The sequence below is a fragment of the Manis pentadactyla genome, chromosome 14, assembly GCF_030020395.1.
Source record: "Manis pentadactyla isolate mManPen7 chromosome 14, mManPen7.hap1, whole genome shotgun sequence".
In the NCBI taxonomy this organism is placed as follows: Eukaryota; Metazoa; Chordata; class Mammalia; order Pholidota; family Manidae; genus Manis; species Manis pentadactyla.
Window position 1 is genome coordinate 48,045,675 of NC_080032.1, and position 22,289 is coordinate 48,067,963.

At 36.2% G+C, this 22,289-nt stretch overlaps 1 protein-coding gene across 1 annotated transcript in view; it reads left to right on the forward strand.

Moving 5' to 3' along the window:
* The window catches only part of EFHB (EF-hand domain family member B), a 59,535-nt gene that overhangs the window by 22,447 nt on the left and 14,799 nt on the right, over nt 1–22,289 (forward strand). Inside the window, exons 3-9 of the mRNA XM_057491267.1 lie at nt 7,129–7,191; nt 7,630–7,773; nt 8,485–8,665; nt 10,620–10,730; nt 16,827–16,956; nt 21,014–21,097; nt 21,651–21,718. Of these exons, the coding sequence (XP_057347250.1) occupies nt 7,129–7,191; nt 7,630–7,773; nt 8,485–8,665; nt 10,620–10,730; nt 16,827–16,956; nt 21,014–21,097; nt 21,651–21,718 (781 nt within the window). The remainder of the gene's footprint in view (nt 1–7,128; nt 7,192–7,629; nt 7,774–8,484; nt 8,666–10,619; nt 10,731–16,826; nt 16,957–21,013; nt 21,098–21,650; nt 21,719–22,289) is intronic.

Consider the following 22,289-nt stretch of genomic DNA (forward strand, 5'->3'; position numbering starts at 1 on the left):
GTCCAACACATGCTATGTGTTTTATAATCATCAACTATTATTGCCATTATTACAACTCTCTGGACTTTCTAAATAGTCGAAGGGGGAAAAAAATTAGGGATATTGGGAACTCTACTAAAATAGAGGCTGCCTCACTGTCTGATGACCTTTTAGGAAAGCCCAAGAGTCAACAAGCCCTGAAACACACACTGGACTGCTAATCATCCTTGTAGTGCCTGACTTTTAAGACGATCAGACTACAACCTGAAAAGGAGGGTCCAGAACAAGCTAAGGGAAAATATATACACAAACACAGAGGGAACAGAGAAAAATGTAAACAAACTAAAAAGATTACCTGAGAGAGAAAAGATGTTGCATCATAAAATAAGATTAGAACTTTTAAATGGATAGTCAGAAGAAGAAATAACTTTTTAGAGCTTAAATATGTAATCTAAATAAAAATTCAATAGAGGATTGGAAGATGAAATCACAGGCATTTCCCAGACATGAAAACAAACAGATTAGAAGTATTAGGGAAAGTTGACTAACAGTAGTTCTAGAAAGAGACTAAATAAAACAAGGTGGAGAAAATTGTCACATAAATACAGCAAAATTTCCTTGAAGGATACAAATCAAGATTGCATGGACTTAATTGAGGATCAAGCCAAATGAAGAAAAGAAGACCCATACCACATAAGATTATTGTGAAATTTCTGAAAAGTAGGGATACAGATATGATTCTAAATATTTCCACTGGGGGAAAAACATCACATACAATGGAGCAAAATCCAAAACTGCATTAGACTTCTCAACAGCAGGACCATATTTTAAAGGATAATGCTTTCAAAATTCAGAAAGAAAGTTATTTGCCATCTTGTATACTATACCCAGCCAAATTATTAACTAAATGTAAAAGTATGAACAAATGGGACTACATCAAACTAAAAAACTTTTGTATAGCAAAGGACACCATCAGTAGAATGAAAAGCCATCCTACAATATTGGAGAATATATTCATAAATGACATATTCAATAAGGGGTTAACATCCAAAATATATAAAGAACTAACATGCCTCAACACCTCAAAAGCAAATAACCCAATTAAAAAATGGGTGGAGGATCTGAACAGACACTTCTCCAAAGAAGAAATTCAGATGGCCAACAGGCGCATGAAAAAATGCTCCTCATCACTAATTATCAGGGAAATGCAAATTAAAAAAAACCACAATGAGATATCACCTCACGCTAGTTAAGACGGCCAACATCCAAAAGACAAGAAACAACAAATGCTGGTGTGGATGCAGAGAAAGGGGAACCCTCCTACACTGCTGGTGGGAATGTAAATTTGTCCAACCTTTGTGGAAAGCAATATGGAGGTTCCTCAAAAAACTAAAAATAGAAATAACCATTTGACCCAGGAATTCCACTCCTAGGAATTTACCAGAAGAAAACAAGATCCCTTATTCAAAAAAACATATACACCCCTATGTTTATCGCAGCATTATTTACAATAGCCAACATACAGAAACAACCTAAGTGTCCATCAGTAGATGAATGGATAAAGAAGATGGTGGTACAAATACACAATGAAATATTATTCAGCATAAGAAGAAAACAAATCCTACCATTTGCAACAACATGGGTGGAGCTAGAGGGTATTATGCTCAGTGAAATAAGCCAGGCAGAAAAAGACAAGTACCAAATGATTTCACTCATTTGTGGAGTTTAACAACAAAGCAAAACTGAAGGAACAAAACAGAAGCAGACTCACAGACTCCAAGAAAAGACTAGTGGTTACCAAAGGGAAGGGGTTGGGGAGGATGGATGGGGAGGGAGGGAGAAGGGGATTAAAGGGCATTATGACTAAAACACATACTGTGGGGTAGTCATGGGGAAGTCAGTATAGCACAGAGAAGACAAATAGTGACTCTATAGCATCTTAGGATGGACAGTGACTGCAATGGGGTGTGTGGGAGGGCCTTGATAATATGGGTGAATGTAGTAACCACAATGTTGCTCATGTGAAACCTTCATAAGATTGTATATCAATGATACTTTTATAAAAACAAACAAACAAAGAGGTAGAATAAAGACATTCTCAAGAATCTGTTAAAAAACAAAACTCAACTGAATAAATTTGAAAATCTAACTGGCTTTTTTCAACAACTCATGAATTAGGCAGCATCCCTACTAGCAAGTGAAAGGAGCTCTGAAGAGCTGTACTAAAGGGCAGATTTTAGAGGGAGAAGAGGGCAGGGACAAGAAAGTCATAACAGAGAGAATTATTTTAGGCAAGGTCACCTTCTTTTGGAGAGAGGATGGGGGTCTATTATGTAGATTATTTTGCTAGTGTTGATCAGGTTTGAAAATCCACTTTTGGGAGAGGCTGAAACTGCAGGTAGTTAACTATTAAGTCCTAGTTTGCTGACATGTGGCTTAGTACAGGTGACTCCATTTTGGGCCTATTTCTTCTAATTTTTTTTACGGAAGCAAGGAATTAAAAATTGGCTTTTATGTATTTGTAAGTCTGGGGAAAGGAAATCCTGGGGCAAAATACCTGTAAGACCGAAATCAGTCAAAGGGAGAAATAAAGTTTAAAATCCATTTATTGCTTACAAACTGCAGTCCAGGGCCGTTTCTTTTTTCCTGCTCTGGCAGAAGCAAAACCAGCCCCCCCACCTCACCTCTCAGGTACAGATAAGCCCTCCGTTGCCCAGGTAATTGCCCACTGATATGGAGATGAATTTCTCTCCACCCCTGAAGGAAGCCTGTTGATACATAAATGCACTAAAGCCATACTTCTCTCCATCCCTGAGGATGCAGATGCACTAAGGCCAGGCGAGATATTCTGGAAATATTACAGTTTGAACCACAACATTCTTAGGAAATGACTAAAGAATTTACTTTAGTGAAATGGGGGAATAAATCCAAGTTTAAAATATTAATAATAATAGCCCTAGAAATTTGATAGTTGGAGCAGTTGGAAAAGTTTAACATAGGCCTATTAAAAATGTGAAAGCAATGTTTAGGAAAAAACCGTACTTATAATACATACTTACTTGGTAAATTCAGGAGTGAACAGTAATCTAATTATGGTTATCTAAACATTATTGGCTTTATCAAAAATTGTGATATAACTATTTTGAGAGAACAAGAAAAGGAAGTAGTGATGGTGTAAGGGAGCTATGCCTTCTCTACCATAAAAAGGGTATCAGTATATGATGTCTAAACTAATTCATACATAGCAGAATAATAGTGCTGTATAGAAATGTGAAGATAAATAATAGAAGAAATCGTGGGAAGTACAGAAGACAGTTGGCTTTAGAAAGCAGGACTAAGTACAAATGAGTCAGGGAAATGCTGTTTTTTATTACATCACTTAGATTTTTAAATGAACAACATGTATTAGACAAAATTAATTCTGAAAAAGAGAGAAAGAAAAAAATAACAGGCATAAAAATAAAAAAGTTATTTTAACACTTTTGAACTGGGTAATGTAAGTTCCTTACCAAATCTGTATCATATATAAATGTTTGACTTGAACTTGAGGGACAATATTCTTGTCTTTCTGGGTGATGGGTGCTAAAACAATGCTATGTGGAGGTGAGTGAACAATCAGGGACACCTTGCTGCAGCGGCCACTAAGATGTAGATGAATATACTTTGTAAAATAGATTATTTGGCTTCATTTTTCTTTCCTGAGTTTGAGACTTTTATCTTCAGTTCCCTTGCACCTTTGAAAAATCCACTAACCATTATTAGTGTTCATTTCAGGCTGTTTTTAGTTATGTTATATAGGATTAGTGTAAATTTGAACTCAAGAATTAAGAGGGCAGCATCTCTTCCTCTAAAACCAATCTTGGACAAGGTAATTGGGAAGAAATCTTTAGAAGAAAGGGAAGAAGATTTGTGTTATCAAAAACCTATTGTCTTACCTATATGCACATTTTTGATTGCCAAATTTGGAAAGTATGACTTATTTTATAAATGAAGTCAGTAGTAAACAAACTTAGAGAAATGAAACTTCCAGCTACTATAGGGCTTTTCAGGACTGCTAGGCTAGTGCTGATGTTACAAATAAATAAAGCCTCTGAAGTCAAATTATTGGGAAATCATTGACTAATCCTTCCTTTTGAGATTTAAAAAGTATATCCATGTGCTAAAGATCCAGTATTTCCTGAGTTATTGCAGAATTAAAAAAAAATTATCCATTACCTGTAAGTGCAGGAAAAGGTCCCAAGGAGTTCACAGTACTGCAGTGTGTGTTTTAGGGTTTGTTGGTTGATGGGGTTACACCTAATATTTGTTTCTTGACTGGATCTTTTTACCAAAGGACTCCGAGGCAAAAGAATGGGAAGGTCATCTTTCTCTTTCTCAGGTTGGGGAGGTCATTAGGATCACCCTGGGCCACCAGTCGGAGTTGAGGAAGTAGAGCTCAGGATGGCCATTAAAGCTGCTTCTAAATTCTGTCCTGGGTCTACATATACTTGATTATCATTCTTAGTTTCTAATGCTCTTGCAGCTCTTTTCCTTCAATTTGAAATTGTTTATAGACTTTTTGATAACCCTTTATTGCTTTCTTTTACTTAATAAGGCAATGCATAGTACTAAAATATTGAGAAGAATAGTACAAAGAAGGAACTTATGGCAAGCAAGCTATGGCAAGAGCATAGGCAAATCCAGAGAGCAAAGTTGAAAACACTCTTTTTACAGAGGAAAGTGCCTAGGTGGGATGGCTGTTCTAAACAAAACGTCATTGTAAGAAACTGGGAGTCTCACATATCGTGGCTTCTCATTGGCTGGGCTGTTACTGGGAGCTGGAAGGCTACATCTTTCTTCCTCCTGGGAAAGTAGCTAAGATAGTGTGGTGCTGTCTTGTCCAGTGGGGTCTGAGTTTTATGAGGAGTGGTGGGTATGAGAGCTCACCCTGCATGCCTCCTGATGCCATGTCAGTGAGGTCTCCCCTTATTAATTTTCACAAGACAAAACAAAAATGTTGGGGCAAGGAGAAGGCCACTTATGAGAGGTTACCAGGAAAAAAGCATGGTAAACAAGGGTAAGGACTGTTAGGAAGATTTAAGTAAGCACCTTTTCCATTGATGAGAGTTTCTGGAGACTTGGACTCATCCTTTTCTTCCAGGTACAGAGAAAGGGACATCTTTACAAATAATTTCCTTTGTAAAATGTAAACGTCCCTTACAAAAGGGTAACCTTGCTCTGTTTTCAGAGCTGCCCTTAAACTAATCAGCTCAAAATAAGCCTGTGCCAAAGAGGAATATTTTGGGATAGCATATTCTGCTCCCCCTCACTCAAACTGATGTACAGGCATCCTTGAAATACATATCCATGACTGGGGTAGGGCGGGGGAGACTTGTCACACACATCACAGCACTACTGAACTCAGACATAATGTCTTCCACATTTGTCTCCAACCAAATGGCACGAGGACATCAAAACATAATAACAGCTACTGATCTGAAAACTGCTTTTCATGCGGGCAGCCCTTATGAGGAATACCAAAGGCATTTCTGTCCAGTAGAATGCTTACAATGGTGGATACCTAGAATATCCACTGTTAAACTCTTAAAAGGGAAGCAGATGAGAGACAAGTAAAATTATCTATCAGACCATGGACTCCTATCTCTCTAAATATCTATCACCCAGAGAGTAGCTTCCTGGTTATTCCCATGTTCTTCAGGCTTAGGAGGTCACCTTTCCATTGACTATTTAAAAAAGTGGCTGGAGCTCCTATAACACAAATAGCAAGAGACATTTATCTCTGAGATTTCTTACAATTTCCAGTTGAATTAAAAATCACTTGTATCTCTCCTCCTTTTTCTCCACCTGCTTCAAACTCAAGTTAGAGTACAGCCCCTTTCCCTTCTTATGCAAGGTTCTCCTCACATAATGTAGTAGTGTGAGTAGAATTTACTCAAAATTTGCCATTAAGGCTGGACTTATCATTGGCCAGTTTCTCATCTTGGGTCTTTCACCTTGCTGCTAGAACTTGCCCTCCTGCCACCTTCTTCTTAATCTTCCTACCCTTACTCTGTCCCATCAAGAGTTCATATTTTCTCCCATTTTTTAGCAAAGCACTTAACTTCTGTCTTGCTGTGTCCATGGGCTTCCTCTTTTATACCTAGAGATGTCACTAAGATACTCTCTTAAACCTTGATGATTCTCCCCCTAAGAGGAATTCTGCTCTTAACACTTAACATAATAGAAAACTTTCACCTACCAATCTATATGCATCTATTTATACTTTCATCCAGTCACCCCTCCCTTATCTGTCCCCTGCCAACATCTATCCATTCATCTTCCACCCAACTCTCCATCTGTCTGCTTTCCTCTGTCCAACCTAATTCCCCTGGTGCCTCTCCAGAGACCTAGAACACTATTTAGAGGAAGTTTCTCTCTCTCAGTTTTTTAAAGAGAAACTCATGCTTTGCAGAAATAACTGTTAGCTGCCTTGAAATGATAAAGAAGAAATAGATAAGAGGTGTATTGCTGGGAATGAACAGTTATAATCTTTGCCTTGGGCAGAAGAAGGACAGATAAGACCCAAATTAGAATTAATTGAAACAAAGCCATGTGCATTCAGGGGATTCACTGGAGGAGCTTGGCCAGGTGTGACTTGTTTACATATGCCAAAATTTAGGGTGTTGGTGGAAACATACCCACATGCAAAATACCCACATGCTCAGAAATAGTTAAACTTTATCTTGCGCTCAACTTGAATGCAGCCCTACCCCCATTCACTAATGATATAGGACTGCTGATAATTAACTTGTGTGGTATGAGAAGATTATTTCTAAAAGTTGAATCCCTCAGCATCTCATGGAGGTCCTATAATCGGATGAATTACTGACAATGCTAGCACTTATATGTAAAAAAAAAAAAAAATATATATATATATATATATATATATATATGTATGTATAAATACAATACTATAAATTTTGCATTTAATGTTTATATTATATATCAGAACTGTGTTAGATTTGCTGTTCTTTTTCTAAATTGTGTTTAAGTAGTTGAAAGTAACATTGTAGCATTAGAAGCATAGGCTGAATTTGAAATAAATTCTGTTTTTTAAAATGTTCCCCCTCTACTCTGACAATGACCAACCGTTGCTTTTTTTTTCCTTAGGCGGGGAGAGTTATTCCAATTGGATACAGAGTTGCAACCTGCTTGACTGAAAAGCTTCCCAGGGTGAGCATTTTCAATATGCATTTGTGTGAGCATAAGATAGGCAACCCTCAACAGTCCTTATGAAAGTTGTATAAATTTAATGCAGCCAATTTGGATTCTTTACTGTATTTTGAGGTCTTCTACTGAGTTTGTCCAAGGAAGTGAAAACTACAAGCTTACAGTTCCCAGCTCTTCAGAAACTACTGGAGATTCCATTTTTTTTCAGTAGGAAATAGTTATTCACTACATGCTTTCTACATTGGATACTTCCTGGTTATTTTCTAATATATATTTTAAAATATGTTATTTCCTCAAAAAAGCAAATTTTAGGAAGTTTCATTATTTGGAGCTGGAGTTCTCCACTCATGCAATGAAGGGTATTCACTGGCATAGATCAGTCCTGCTAATATTTTTAAAACTATACTTAATAATTGTATTTTCTTGTCTCACTGTTTGTAGCCAGTAACTCCACCTGAGGCAAAAAAATTTTTCAACTTCAGATATCCACCTGCTGGAGCCGAAAGAGTATTTTATGGCAGAGCAAATGATCCCCAAATTGCCCCTTACTTGACACATGGAATAAGATCTAAAATTTCAATACCGGTAACTACTTTTCTTTTTTTCCCTGTACACTATTAACTTCCCAAAGTAAAAATGCACAAATGAGATATTATTGAAATAATCAGTTCCAATTTCCTTTCCACCCTTAATTTTGAGCAGTTGAAAGACTCAAGAAGCAACGCCAGAGAGTATGGAGGAAATTAATGGTTTGAGCCACAAACTGTATATTCTCCCCTGATAATGACAGCCAAGTTGCGCTCCATTTTCTCACAGTGAAGAGAAATGCTGTCAGGCTTTGTTAGAGAACAGAGAAGACAAAGGCTGGGTGACACTGCCTAGAGGCACCACAAAGGGCTAGGTAGACACTGAATGGGGCTGGAGCCTGAATTTGTCTTGGCTGTGACTGAATGGACAGTCTAGATTCAAAAAACCTGATCTGTATATCTGGAGAGAGCTTGTGGAAATCGCACAGTTCTGTGCCTGGCATTTCCACATTTTTGGAATATTTGAGCCAAATAACTGGGGAGCTCCCCTCATAAACCTTTTATCCCCTTTGAAACCTTTTAACCCCATTGAAAATTCATATTAAGGCATGTTTAAGCTTTGTGGCCCCAATTCTGACAGTTCCTTTGAAGGTGAGCATAGGAAATGTTCCACAGTCAAACTCTCTTTTCCCTAGCTACTGATTAGAATTTCAGTTTTCAGATCTTGACATTTTTGTTGCTACATATGTGCTTTGTATGATTTCTTTAGGCAAAGGTATTGGTAAACCCACAGCCCATTACAAAATTTCAACAGAAAATTAAAGATAAAAAGGAATCAGTTTACTTTAGCAATCAACGGGCCCCACTGGGAAAATCTCATGATCAATCACCAAGATTACCTAAAGGCATGGATATACTCAATACGACATTTGGGACAGCATTCATCAGAGGTAGTAAAAAAGTAAGGGGTAGGGAGTGGGTGGTAAAATAAGTCCTAGAAAATGGGATTAAGTGTCTCATTGATAAACTGTTTGGTGATGGTTTAAACAGTGATTCAAGAATGAAAGATGGGATCATAATAAGAAAGCTGCCCTAAGGCCCAGAATCCTAGACTCTGTGTGTGCCAAGGCAGTAAAAATTCAGATTTTGGAGAACAGATTCAGCAGGCACAGTGGAGTTAGTATAAAGGCAGGAAAGAAACTTAGGAAAGTTGACATCAGGGCCAGCTGGGAAGGCTGCAATCCCTTCTCCCTGGACACCCACTTGTGTGTTTATTTCCACCAATGCCTCTGATGTGTTCCCAACTCTTAAGTCTTTATGAGACTCTATTTGTTTCATAAAGTAGACCATGGAACAGACAAGTTTGGTAAAAGCTATGCACCACACTCTGTTTATGCACATCCACAATGTCTACCCACATATTAACCAAACACATGCGCAGTGTGGAGAGCAGGCTTTCACTTTCATTTTGAGAGGGGGTAGAAGACATCTTTCAACAAACAACCACTTATAATGAAATTGGTCACAGGCCATTATTTCTTCTGAAGCCCTAGCCTCCAGACACTTGTTGAGCCCTTTCCTGTACACCTTTCTCACATTTATCTCCTATATCCTTTTCAGGGCTCCTGGCCCCTCTCTCCAAGGGTCTTGCCACAGGAGACCTCAAATTCCATTCTTTTTTATCCTGCAGAGAAATCCAGTTCTCTCTTTGTCTTTCTGTACCCATTAAGGCTTTTACTCTAGGAGCCTTATCTTTTTCAGCAAAAAGTCCATTTGATTATTTTCCTAAACATAGTGACATCCACTCTGTAGATAAAGTATGCCTCCCTTGGATTGCAAAATATGCATTGTACTTTACTGAATTAGACTAAAGTTAAAATTTGTTAAAATTCAAAACAAGAAAAAATGTATTGTAGAACAGATAAAATTTCTTAATATGATTAAGAAATTTTTAGTAGACAAGGCATTACAGTATTATAGTAATTATACCATAACTGTTCTCTAGCATTAGTCCATTTAATGTGGAAAGTACTCTAGGTGTACCTCATTTAAATATACAGTAGAAAGAACATTCCAAAAGTGCATATGTATATTAATAGGTGTAATGGTTCACTTATCAAAAGGACGCACTGCTTTACAGGATTATCTTGAGGAGGACTACCTTCTGGTACTTCTAATGCTTGTTTACAGATCTCAATTCTTGGCAGAAGGTCCTAAAGAAAGAAAACATCTGAATATGTTAGGATGAAAGGGAAAAGTGAAATTGTAAATGGAATTGTATTTTAAAAATCATTACATAAAACAATACAAAATAATTCACTGTATATAAAACTGAGGACCACCCATCACAGGAAAGCAGCTCTTAAATATTTTATAGTTCTAAATCTGGAACCAGTAGAAAGAAGAATTTCTTCCTGATCCAGTGGTTTCCCTGTTACTTTTGGCTACTTTGAAGATGGATATTCAGATCAAAACAGACTCAGGGTGTGTGCGCCCATGTGCAGCTGCCAAAATTTGCACTAAGAGTGTTTCTGAAACTGATTTGTGATTCAAATTTGCTTAGGTTATCTTGGGAAGTCAGGAGAAAATGAAAATCGAAATTGTTCGGAGATTCCCGGAATCAGGAATTTAATAGGGCTGAGAATATGGCTCAGGACAACCTAAGCCATTAGCTGGTATTTGATATTCTTCAGAATTCTAGGGAGTGAGGTGGGGTTCCCGAGGACAGTGACACCTAGGCTGTGTCCTGTCTTTCTTGTCCTTTCTTTGTTGGCTCTGTGTTTGCCCAGCGTGCCCATGTAGCTTATGAAATCAACACATTTTGTGTGTCATTTGCTGTAGTCAATTTAAATATGTTACAGATGAAAAACACCTTAAAACTGATTTCATTAATTATTCCTTTAGAATTATCTGCTAGAGATGTGGTGAATCCACCAAAACCCTATGAAGAAGTATTTGAAGAAGGACAGGAAGGACATGATCTGTATATTGTTTCTCACAATGATTATTATGTGGGTAAGTAACCTCCAGTGTAAAATAGGCCTGAGGTTGTAGGCCTCTCAGATTTGTGAAGAGGAATAATGGAGATAATGTGCGGAAAGTTAAATGCCTGGCACATAATAGGTGATCAGTATATAACTAGTCATTCATAAGGTCATAAACCTTGACAGCTGGGAACACATACTCTTAGGCATTTTGTATATGAAATGTAGAAATATATGTATCATTAAAATGATAAAACAGCTAAGACAGATGAAATGTTAGTCTTATCTTGTTTTAGTGGTTTTAGGCTTAAAAACTACTAGTTGTATTGAAATGTCAGGATTTTAAGTGCTTAGTTATATATGAGGATATAGGATAATGATCAAGTGCACAAATTTTGAATCAGGTCAGGCTCAACTCCTGGCTTTTCTATTTGCTATCATTTAGATCTTGGGTATTTTACTTTTCTATCATCATCTATTTTAATCTCTTAAAGGGGATAATATTGTGAAGGATTAAGTGGTGCCTGCAAAATGCTTAGCATAGTGCCTGGAACATACTGAGAGCTCAGTAAGTACTAGCTATTATTATTATTAAGTGATCTTGTCTAATAGGAACACACTACTGGAAACATTCTATAGCACAACCAGAAGATGTTAGATGTTTATAGTGCTGTAAAATAAAATACAACTTAATTGTTGATGTGCTGATGCTAATTAGAATCTTGATATAATAGAGGATTGAGAATTAGACTCTGGTACATGTCCTGATAAAGCTGACGGCTTGTGCATGATTCCCGCACTCAGTCTTTATTATTAGTGAGAAACAAGCCTTGCCCTTCCCTGCAGTGCAGAGCCCCTCTCTCCCTTGCTGCCTCTCTTCCTCTACTTCTTCCTCTCCACTGCCCTCTCACACACACTTCCTCTCTCTGCTCTTCCTCTGAAACTTCAGCTCAGAGCTCCGGCTTGTGTCCTACATCTACTGTTCCTCTGACTGGAATCTGCCCTTCTGCCCTTTCCTGGCCGGTCCCTGCTGGTTCCCCACACTCTCCAATATGATGCCAGTCCTGAGGTTGCCTTACCCTCCCTTTCAAAGACTGCCATTGCTTCCACCCACTGGGTCAGCTTCCCTCCCGACCTGGAGCTCTCTGCATGGCTCCACCCCCTCTGCTTCTGGGGCTCTCCCCTTCCCTCTCTTCCATTCCCCCCTCTTGCCCTTCCTTCATTCCTCCTCTCTCTTCATCTCTTGTGAAATATTTTATTCATTTTTTGAAAAAGTTTAGCATCTATCACACAGAATTGGATATCTTTTAATTGTTTTAAACAGAACTACATAAACAAATGAATAAATATAGACAACTTATAATGAGCTATCTTATGTGCATTTAGCAACTGGAGGAAAATGAGCATAGATATTTTATATTTACAAGAGCTCTAATGGACTATAAAATGATTGAAATAACCTCCATTTGCTGATTTTTAAAGATGTTTCATTGGCCTTTTAAAAAGTCATAGAATCCAATTAACATTGGATTATTTTTTCTGATACTGAAAGTAGCTTTACTTTGTTATAAAAATACATAATAATTGTAGAGAATTTAAATATCATGGAAAAATGAAGAAAAGCAAATGTAACCTTGAAATCCCGTTAGCCAGAGATAACTACCATTGATAAATAAACATCTTTCTAGTGGCCATCCACTGAGCCATCTATCTTTAGTTAAGTGGAATGATACTTCCCATGCTTTTGGGGGAACCTCCTACATACATTTATATTTTTCACTTAAAATAATATGTCAAGAACACCATTCAATAACAACAAATAACATATCAACCATATCTTTTAAATGCACTCAGTTTTTTCCTTTTTATAGCTTCAAGACTCGTTGGCTCTTTGTGATTGGTTGTTTTTAGCAATTTTTTTAGCATTTTTAAAATTAAGGTATTATTGATATACATTCTTATGAATGTTTCACATGAAAAACAATGTGGTTACACCCATATTATCAAGTCCCCACCCACACCCCAATGCAGTCACTGTCCATCAGTGTACTAAGATGCCACAGAGCCCCTATGTGCCTTCTCTGTGCTACACTGTCTTCCCCATGACCCCCCCCACACCATGTGTACCAAACATAATACCCCTCAATCCCCTTCTCCCTCCCTCCCCACCCGCCCCTCCACACCCCTCCCCTTTGGTAACTGCTAGTCCCTTCTTGGAGTCTATGAGTCTGCTGCTGTTTTGTTCCTTCAGTTTTTGCTTTGTTCTTATACTCCACAAATGAGGGAAATCATTTGGTACTTGTCTCTCTCCGCCTGGCTTATTTCACTGAACATAATACCCTCTAGTTCCACCCATGTTGTTGCAAATGGTAGGATTTGTTTTCCTCTTATGGCTGAATGATATTCCATTGTGTGTATATACCACATCTTCTTTATCCATTCATCTACTGATGGACACTTAGTGTGCTTCCATATCTTGGCTATTGTAAATAGTGCTGCAATAAACATAGGGGTGCATATGTCTTTTTGAATCAGGGCTCCTGTATTCTTAGGGTAAATTCCTAGGAGTGGAATTCCTGGGTCAAATGGTATTTCTATTTTTAGCTGTTTGATGAACCTTCATATTGCTTTCCAGAATGCTTGAACTAATTTACATTCCCACCAACAGTGTAGGAGGGTTCCCCTTTCTCCTCATCCTTGCCAGCATTTGTTGTTTCTTGTCTTTTGGATGGTGGCCATCCTAACTGGTGAGAGGTGATATCTCATTGTGGTTTTAATTTGCATTTCCCTGATGATTAGCGATGTGGAGCATCTTTTCATGTACCTGTTGGCCATTCAGATTTCTTCTTTGGAGAATGTCTGTTCAGATCCTCTGTCCTTTCATCAGGGATATTGGTCTGTAATTTTCTTTTTTGTGATGTTTTTGTCTGGTTTTGGTATTAAAGTGATGCTGGCCTTGTAGAATGAGTTTGGGAGTGTTCCGTCCTCCTCTAATTTTTGGAAAACTTTAAGGAGAATGGGTATTTGGTCTTCTTTAAAAGTTTGATAAAATTCAGCTATGGAACCATCTGGAACAGGCATTTTGTTCTTAGATAGTTTTTTGATTACCAATTCAATTTCATTGCTGGCAATTGGTCTGTTCAGATTTTCTGTTTCTTCCTGAGTCAGTCTTATAAGGTTGTATTTTTTTTAGAAAGTTTACCATTCCTTCTAGGTTATCCAATTTGTTATTATATAATTTTTCATAGTATTTACTAATAATTCTTTGTATTTCTGTGGTGTCTGTAGTGATTTTGCCTTTCTCATTTCTGATACTGTTTATGTTTGTACACTCTCTTTTTTCTTGATAAGTCTGGCTAGGGGTTTATCTGTTTTGTTTATCTTCTCAAAGAATCAGCTCCTGGTTTCATTGATTCTTTCTACTGTTTTATTCTTCTCAATTTTATTTATTTCTTCTCTGATCTTCATTATGACCCTCCTTCTACTGACTTTGGACCTCATTTGTTCTTCTTTTTCTAGTTTCATTAATTGTGAGTTTAGACTGTTTATTTGGTATTCTTTCTTGAGGTAAGCCTGTATTGCAATATACTTCCCTCTTAGAACTGTCTTCACTGCATCCCCCAGATTTTTGGGGTGTTGAGTTGTTGTTTTCATTTCTCTTCATATATTGCTTGATCTCTGTTTCTATTTGGTCATTGATCCATTGTGTATTTAGGAGCATGTTGTTAAGCCTCCATGTGCTTGTGGGTTTTTTTGTTTTCTTTGCATAATTTATTTCTAGTTTCATACCTTTGTGGTCTAGAGGCTGGTTGGCACAATTTCAGTCTTTTTTAATTTAGTGAGGCTCTTTTTGTTGCCTAGTATATGTTCTATTCTGGAAAATGTTCCATGTGCACTTGAGAGGAATGTGTATTCTCCTGCTTTTAGGTGGAGTGTTCTGTAGATGTCTGTTAGGTCCATCTATTATAATGTGTTGTTTAATGCCTCTGTCTCTTTACTTATTTTCTTTTTGGTTGATCTGTCCTTTGGAGTGAGTGGTGTGTTGAAGTCTCCTAAAATGAATGCATTGCATTCTATTTCCCCCTTTAATTCTGTTAGTATTTGTTTCACATACGTAGGTGCTTCTATGTTGGGTGCATACATATTTATAATGGTTATATCCTCTTGTTGAACTGACCCATTTATCATTATATAATGTCCTTCTTTGTCTCTTATGACTTTCTTTGTTTTGAAGTCTATTTTGTCTGAAAGAAGTACTGCAACTTCTGCTTTTTTCTCCCTATTATTTACATGAAATATCTTATTCCATCCCTTCACTTTTAGTTCGTTTTTGTCTTTGGGTTTGAAGTGAGTCTCTTGTAGGCAGCATATAGATGGGTCTTGTTTTTTATCCATTCTGTAACTCTATGGCTTTTGATTGGTGCGTTCAGTCCATTTACATTTAGGGTGGTTATGGATGGGTATGTACTTATTGCTATTGTGGGTTTTAGATTCATGGTTACCAAAGGTTCAAGGGCAGCTTCTTTACTATCTGACAGTCTAACTCACTTAGTATGCTATTTCAAACACAATCTTAAGGTTCTTTTTTTCTCCCTTCTTCTTCCTCCTTCTCTGTTCTTTTTATATTATGTGTCATATTCTGTACTCTTTGTGTATCCCTTGACAGACTTTGTGGGTAGTTAATTTAATTTTGCATTTGCTTAGTAATTAATTGGACTACTTTATTTACTGAGGTTTTATTTTCTCTGGTGACAGCTATTTAACCTTAGGGGCACTTCTATCTATAGCAATCCCTCCAAAATACATTGTATATATGGTTTTGCATGGTAAGTTCCCTCACCTTTTGTTTATCTGGGAATTGTTTAACCCCTGCTTCAAATTTAAATGATAATCTTGCTGGATAGAGTATTCTTGGTTGGAGACCCTTCTGTTTTATTGCATTAAATAAATCATGCAAATGCACTCAATTTTAATAATTTTTAAATGATTTTTCTTATAGTATTTCATTTAAAAAAATGTGAGCTGCATAGAAATACATACAGTACAAAGAAAATCTCCCACAACTCCCTGTCTTTCATAGATATTTTTCTTTGTGTATTCACACTTGAGTATGTGTGTATGTTTTGTTTCCCACTATTTATACCTTTATTTCATATTTGCTCTGTCCTCCCATTTTATGAAATATCTTGGTTGTCTTTTCATGTCAGTATCTATGCTGTATTTTTCACTATTACAACAATATATTGTTTATTTATCTTTGTGAATGTGATCTATTTCCTTAGGTTACATTCCTAGATTTCTGAGCTTTGAGATGTTCACTTAGAGCCAAACCATGCATCTGAATAGCTCCCCCTTTTTGCCCTCACACCCACAATGTATGAGGATTTCCATGTCCCCATGTCCTCCCCAGTAGTGAACTTTGCCAATCTTCTGTATTTTTACTCAACTAAGAGACAAATTGTGATTTCACATTATTGTTTCTATTTACATTATTTGGGTTACTTTTCTCCCTCATGTCTTCACCTTTTTTGTGAGCTCTAGTTTCAGTCTTACTTTCTTACTAGAAATAGAAAACTAATACCACATCATAATTTGAAAAAAAGTCCAGTATTTGATCTTAAATATAAAGAACTGCAGCCCTCAGTCACCCTTTAAATGTTCCTAATACGAGATAAGTGATTATAATGAGATGTGAGGGTTGCAATGCTTGATAATCTCCTAAAATTCAGTGAGAGCAAATACAAAACACCAATCTATCAGGTCTTAGCATAGTGGAAAGAATTGCTGGGGACTCAAAACATTGCAGCATTACCCCACCCCGTATTCCAGATTTCCGTAACATTAATGGAACCCTGCATTTTTCATCTTTTATATCTGTCTGTCATCTACATCATTTCTGTACTTACTTCCCAAATATCAACACAAGGAACTCTTGTCTTGCTAGCCTCTCGGCTTACATGGGAGAATGCTTCTGATGTCTATAGCCAAATCTGTGCAGTTCCCTGCACTGTTACAATTTCCTTATTCTCCCACTGTCATTTTCATTGTCAATGAGAACATAATGTGCTTCTTGCAAGATAAACTTATTTATGTGGCTCAAGTCATAAGTCTCCCTTTTTTTTCACAGGAGAAGCAAAGAACCGAAAGTATAACCCTTCCAGTTTCCATAGGTTTAACTTGTATGGGGTCCCAACACCACATTTTAATGATGGACGAACCATAGCAAAAACTTTATATTGGCTCCATGAACTACAAATGTGAGTTTAATTACATTGCATCCTGAAACTAGAGTTAGATAGATGGCCTATGGACTTAAGGTTTATTTATTTAATTATTTTTTGATGAGGTAATGCGTTGACATGGTCCAAACATAAACTTAATAGAAAAAGATATACAGTGCTTTGTCTTCCAAAGTGTCCAATTCCCCCTTACATAACCAAGATACTGTTGTTTTGTGTGTGTGTGTATCATTCTAAAGTTACTTAAAACTTTTATAAGCATATCTGAAGACATATGTGCATGTTTTTAATCTATGGGATTGATCCAACTTATGTTTCATAAAGATGATGGGCTTTCAAATCTCTACAAAGACAATCATGTCACATGTAATTGACCTGTCATTTATCATTCAGCTTTGTTTAATAGTTATTTGGTCACCTGAGCATTTGACTTAGCTATTGCAAACTGCGACCTTTTTGTACCGTCATTCTACATATGCTACTTACCTAGGAAATTTAAATAAGGTTTCTTTGTTTTTCATTTCCTCTGTTACATTTTATATCTAAGCCACCCTTAGACATTGGAAGATTACTCATAAAATACCATATTTCCTACTATGCTTATAAAAACCAGATGTTTGGAAACACTGATATAATGGGTTGAATGGTAGGACCCTCAAAGATATGTCCATGTTCCAATTCTTAAAACCTGTGAGTGTTACCTTATGCGGGGAAAGGATCTTTGTAAATATAATTAAGTTAAGGTTCTAGACATGCAGAGATCATTCTGGATTATCTGGATGGGCCCTAAATCCAATGACAAGAGGCCTTATCAGGGAAATGCAGAGGGAGATTTGGGACAGAAGAGAATTCACACCAAGTAAGTGATGTGAAGATGGAGGACTTCACAGTGATGTGGCTCAAGCCAAGAAAGGCCAGAGTATGACACAGCCTCCAGATGTTGGAAGAAGGGATGAATATTCTCCTCAAAAGGCCTCCAGAACTATGACAGAACACATTTCTGTGGTTTAAAGCCATCTGTTTGTGGTAGTTTGTCACAGAAGCACAGGAAACTAATGTACCTGGCCTGCATCTCTACATATCAGTGGCGGGATTGGATTTGCTTTGCCCTCTGCCCTGTTTAAAGGAGACCCTGACTCCCCTCATTTCTGAAGGGCTGGTGCATTCCCTGGCCATCTAAGCTGCCCTGCTCATTGGCCTGTCCCTGTGATAACAGATGGTCCCTGTGGTAACAGCCTATTATAGAGGCAAAGGGCTAAGTACTCTGTGTGTTATTAATTTAATCCCACCAAAAGCTTCACCATGTAGGTGTACTATAATTTTTATCCTTACCATTTTACAGATGAGGAAACTGGGGTACAGTGAAGCCAAATCATTTTTCTAAGATCATACAGCTAAGAAGTACTAAGGTTAGGAATGGAATGAGGCAGGGGCTCCAGAGGCTGCCTTTAACCCCTACACCAGGTTTAGAGGCACCTGATTCTGTGATCACAGGTCTGAAATACTGATTTCCATTTCTCTTCAATTCCTTTGTGAGTTTCTGGTACTTGACTTATTCAAAACAATAATGGTAAAATATAAACCCAAAGGAAATTCTTACAATATTATAGTAAAACAATATGAAATATTTTTAAGGGTATAGAAGAGTTCATACAACACTGTTCATTAATTTATCATTATTAAAGTGTTTAAACCATACACAAAGGAAAACATGAAGAAGTGATTTAAATTTTTGACTATAGTTTTAATTAAATATAAGATGGAAATTGATACTTAAAGGAGATGACAAATATGGTTTATCCATATTTAAAAGCTTAGAAATACAAATCTGCTATTTATAAAAGATTTGAAATAAACACATTAGCAACAATGTGGCCCTTAAGAACATCCTAAGAGCAGACCCTTTGGATCATTAACAAGGACATATTTATTAATGATTTGGAATAGTCATAGAAAAATACACTGAGTACACCTAAAGCAAATACAATGTTATGCCAATTATATCTCAATAAAAGCAAAAATACACTGAATTTATAAAAGCAGGCAATATGCAGGGTACATTCCCTGCAACTTGTCTGTACTCCTGAGGAAACATGGCTTATGGAATATTTATGTTTATGGAACAATGTTCTATTTGATCATACTTTTTGTATTTTGAAACTTAATTGAAAAATTATTGCTAAAGCAATAGATTATTTCTTTGGTTTGTCCAATTTTAAAAAGAACTCAGTACATTCTTCAGTGTTATAATTATAAATTATAAATTTGGAGTTAACCATGTTTGTTTGCATTTTTAGGCATCCCAATTTTATATGTATTATTTTGGTGTAAATTTGGTTTACTCTTAACTTTTAAGGGATCTATTTCCTCTATAAAACATCTCCATCTACATTCTGTTTTATGACCTTTGTTTGGAAGAATCAGAATTTTCAAATGTTGGCATGTGCATGTGTGTGAATGAAGGAATTCATGGGCACACAAAGGACTTTATTCTGAGTTGGTTAGTGAATGTTGTGAGGCTGTGTGATGATGATCTAGTTATCAATATTCTAGCACACATGGCTACTCACAGATACTTCCTGATGATTCACCCTGCGACATAGTCCAGGCACTTGTACACTGAAAGGAATAGGCTCCATGATTTACAATCCTGACCCTTATCATCCCTGTATGTTCCTAATTATGCCCCTTGGAACTGGTTTTTAGACTGTTAACTTCATTTGTTCAAATTATTACTCTTAAGCTGCCACTGATTTATTTTTAGCCACATTGTTCTTTTTTCCCCTTTTTTGAACTAATGGGAAGTAAATGAGAAATAAAAGAAGAATTACTTTATATTTCATCTTTTGTTTCTCCACAGAGTGTCACTCTTCTCCAGAAATTTATTCAGCTCATTTTTCTGTAGTACAAGGAAGAGTTTTAAAAGCAAATGGAGTTTAAGAATTTAATGTTCATTGTTTTTAGTCTTAGCAAAACAATATAGAGAATTTATTAATTTTAATGTTATTAAATAGCAGTGTTGTAATTTTACAGTTCTCAAAGAAATCTTATTCATTTAATCACAGTGATAGAAGTGATGAAATTAAATTACTGAAAATAGGCAAAATAAAATCACCCATAATTCTGTCACCAGAATTCAGCTGTTATTTTATTTTTTTAGTATTTATTTTCAGTGTGAGCACCCTTGTAGATTTTTCCATAGGTTTAATTAGAGTGTGATCTCATTTTATATCCTGCTTTTTCACTTAACATAAAATAATTCTATATTGTTGTGTATTTTTAATAACCAACATTTAGAGTGCATCAGGTACATTCTTGTTAATGTGACATAATTTAATCACCCTTGATGATTGAACATTCAGATTCTTTTCTTTTTCCCTTTATAGTCAATAAGGGTATAAACATCTTTATAAATACAACTTCTCCACACTTTAAATTATGATGTGGATTATCTCCTTATGATTGGTTCTCAGACATAGATAAGAGGGAATGACCATTTTTATGCTTTTTGAATACTACCACACTATTTCGAAAGGATTAAAGCAATTTGCACTAGCAATCTACAAATGTTTAACCATACTTTTTGCCAATGTTAGGTATTCTCTGTCTCTGTTTGCTTATGTACTATGCTAAAAGTGGCAATGTATTGTTTTATTTTACATTGCTTTTACTACTAGAGAGTATTATAGTTTCTCTATATATCTGCTTACTAAATGTGAGTTATCTGCTTATATCCTTTAATTATTTATTTATTTGATGCATAATTTTCTTTTAGCAATTGTAGGAGTTACACTTATAAGTATTATTAACATCTGTTTGGTTAACTGCAAAATATTTTAAGTCTGCTTGTCTTAATCAAAATTTTATATTCTATTACAAATCTTTCTTTTGTGATAGAATATAACTGATAGAGAATGAACACATAAAGCTTTCTTTTTAGCATATAATTTCTCTTGAAACTGGATTTATTTTTTGATGGCCCAAATGATACTATGATATTCTTCACTATATGTATATTTGGTAGCCAAGAATATTTTAGGTAAGAAAGAAAACTGACAATCTCCTAATTTTATAGGAAAAGAGGAGCTAAAGTTGTGTCCAAGAGAGTTGATGATTTCAAGGAAAAGTTTCAACATAAACTTGGAAGAGTTTTAGATCCGTAAGTGAATGATTGATTTCAAATTGATGGTCTTTGGATGGAATTAAAAAGTACACTTGTGGTAAAATTGGTGTGTCTTCTATTAAATAAGCAAGTCATCCTTCTGTGTTAACCAGGGAACTCTATTAGCTTCTATGGAGTTTGGGGCTCCAGGAAAGTGCTGAGTCCTGCAAAATGGAGAGGGCATTTGGAGAAGAGGGAGGGACAATTTTGTGTAAATCTTTATTTCTGGGATATCAGAAGTTTTAATTTATTGTGTTACATTTTACTTTCTCTTCTCAGTTTCTGTCTCTATGTACTCTCATAATTCTGCTTTGAGTATGTTCTGTTTTTTTCTTTTTAAATCTGGGCTACTGAAAGCCAGTGAGAGCATTCAGCCATCATTAACGCATGTAGAAAATTAGATAAGAGATCTGTTGGAGAACTGTTAGATCTTCTTAGTTTGGTCATAGGAGAAAATATAGGCTATTAAAAACATATGGCAAACATATTTTAAATTCCAGAGATGCCATGTGGCAAGCATTTTAACTGAAAGATTTGTTTTCTTTGATAGCATTGCAGAAACAATGAATGTTCCCCCAGACCACACATTTGGAGCTTGTCTCCGTCCAGAGGAGTATGGTAAATATATAAACTTTCTCCTTAATAAACAAACAAAATCCCCACAAAGTTATGCAGGTAACTCCATGTATCCTTCTCTCAAAGCTTCTAATTTTAAAGGCTTAAAATATTACATTACTGTTAATGAGAACAATTTGTAGCACAAGAAAGAAAAGAAATTTGTATTATGTTTGAAATGTGTACAGGTTAAAGCCTTTGTAATGAGTGACTTAAATGTCATTAAGGCTCAGAATTTTATTCAGACAGCAAATATGGCTGGTATTAAGCCAAAGTGAAGTGAGGCAGCTTTTTAATGAATTCAAATATTCTACTAGGAGGCCTTTGTTATTCAAAATGTGGTCTGCAGACTGGCATTGTTTTTAGAAATGCAGAATAGCAGACTCCATCCCAGACCTACTGAATCAGAAGCATTTTGAAAGTATTCCTAGGTGAATCGTAGGCACATTCAAATTTGAGAAAGCACTGTACTCTATAATCATGTAATTAAGAACCACTCTTCCTACCAGACAATCACTCAATCCATAAATTGGCAAAAGAAACTTACCAAGACTTTGTCTTTATTTCTAAGCAA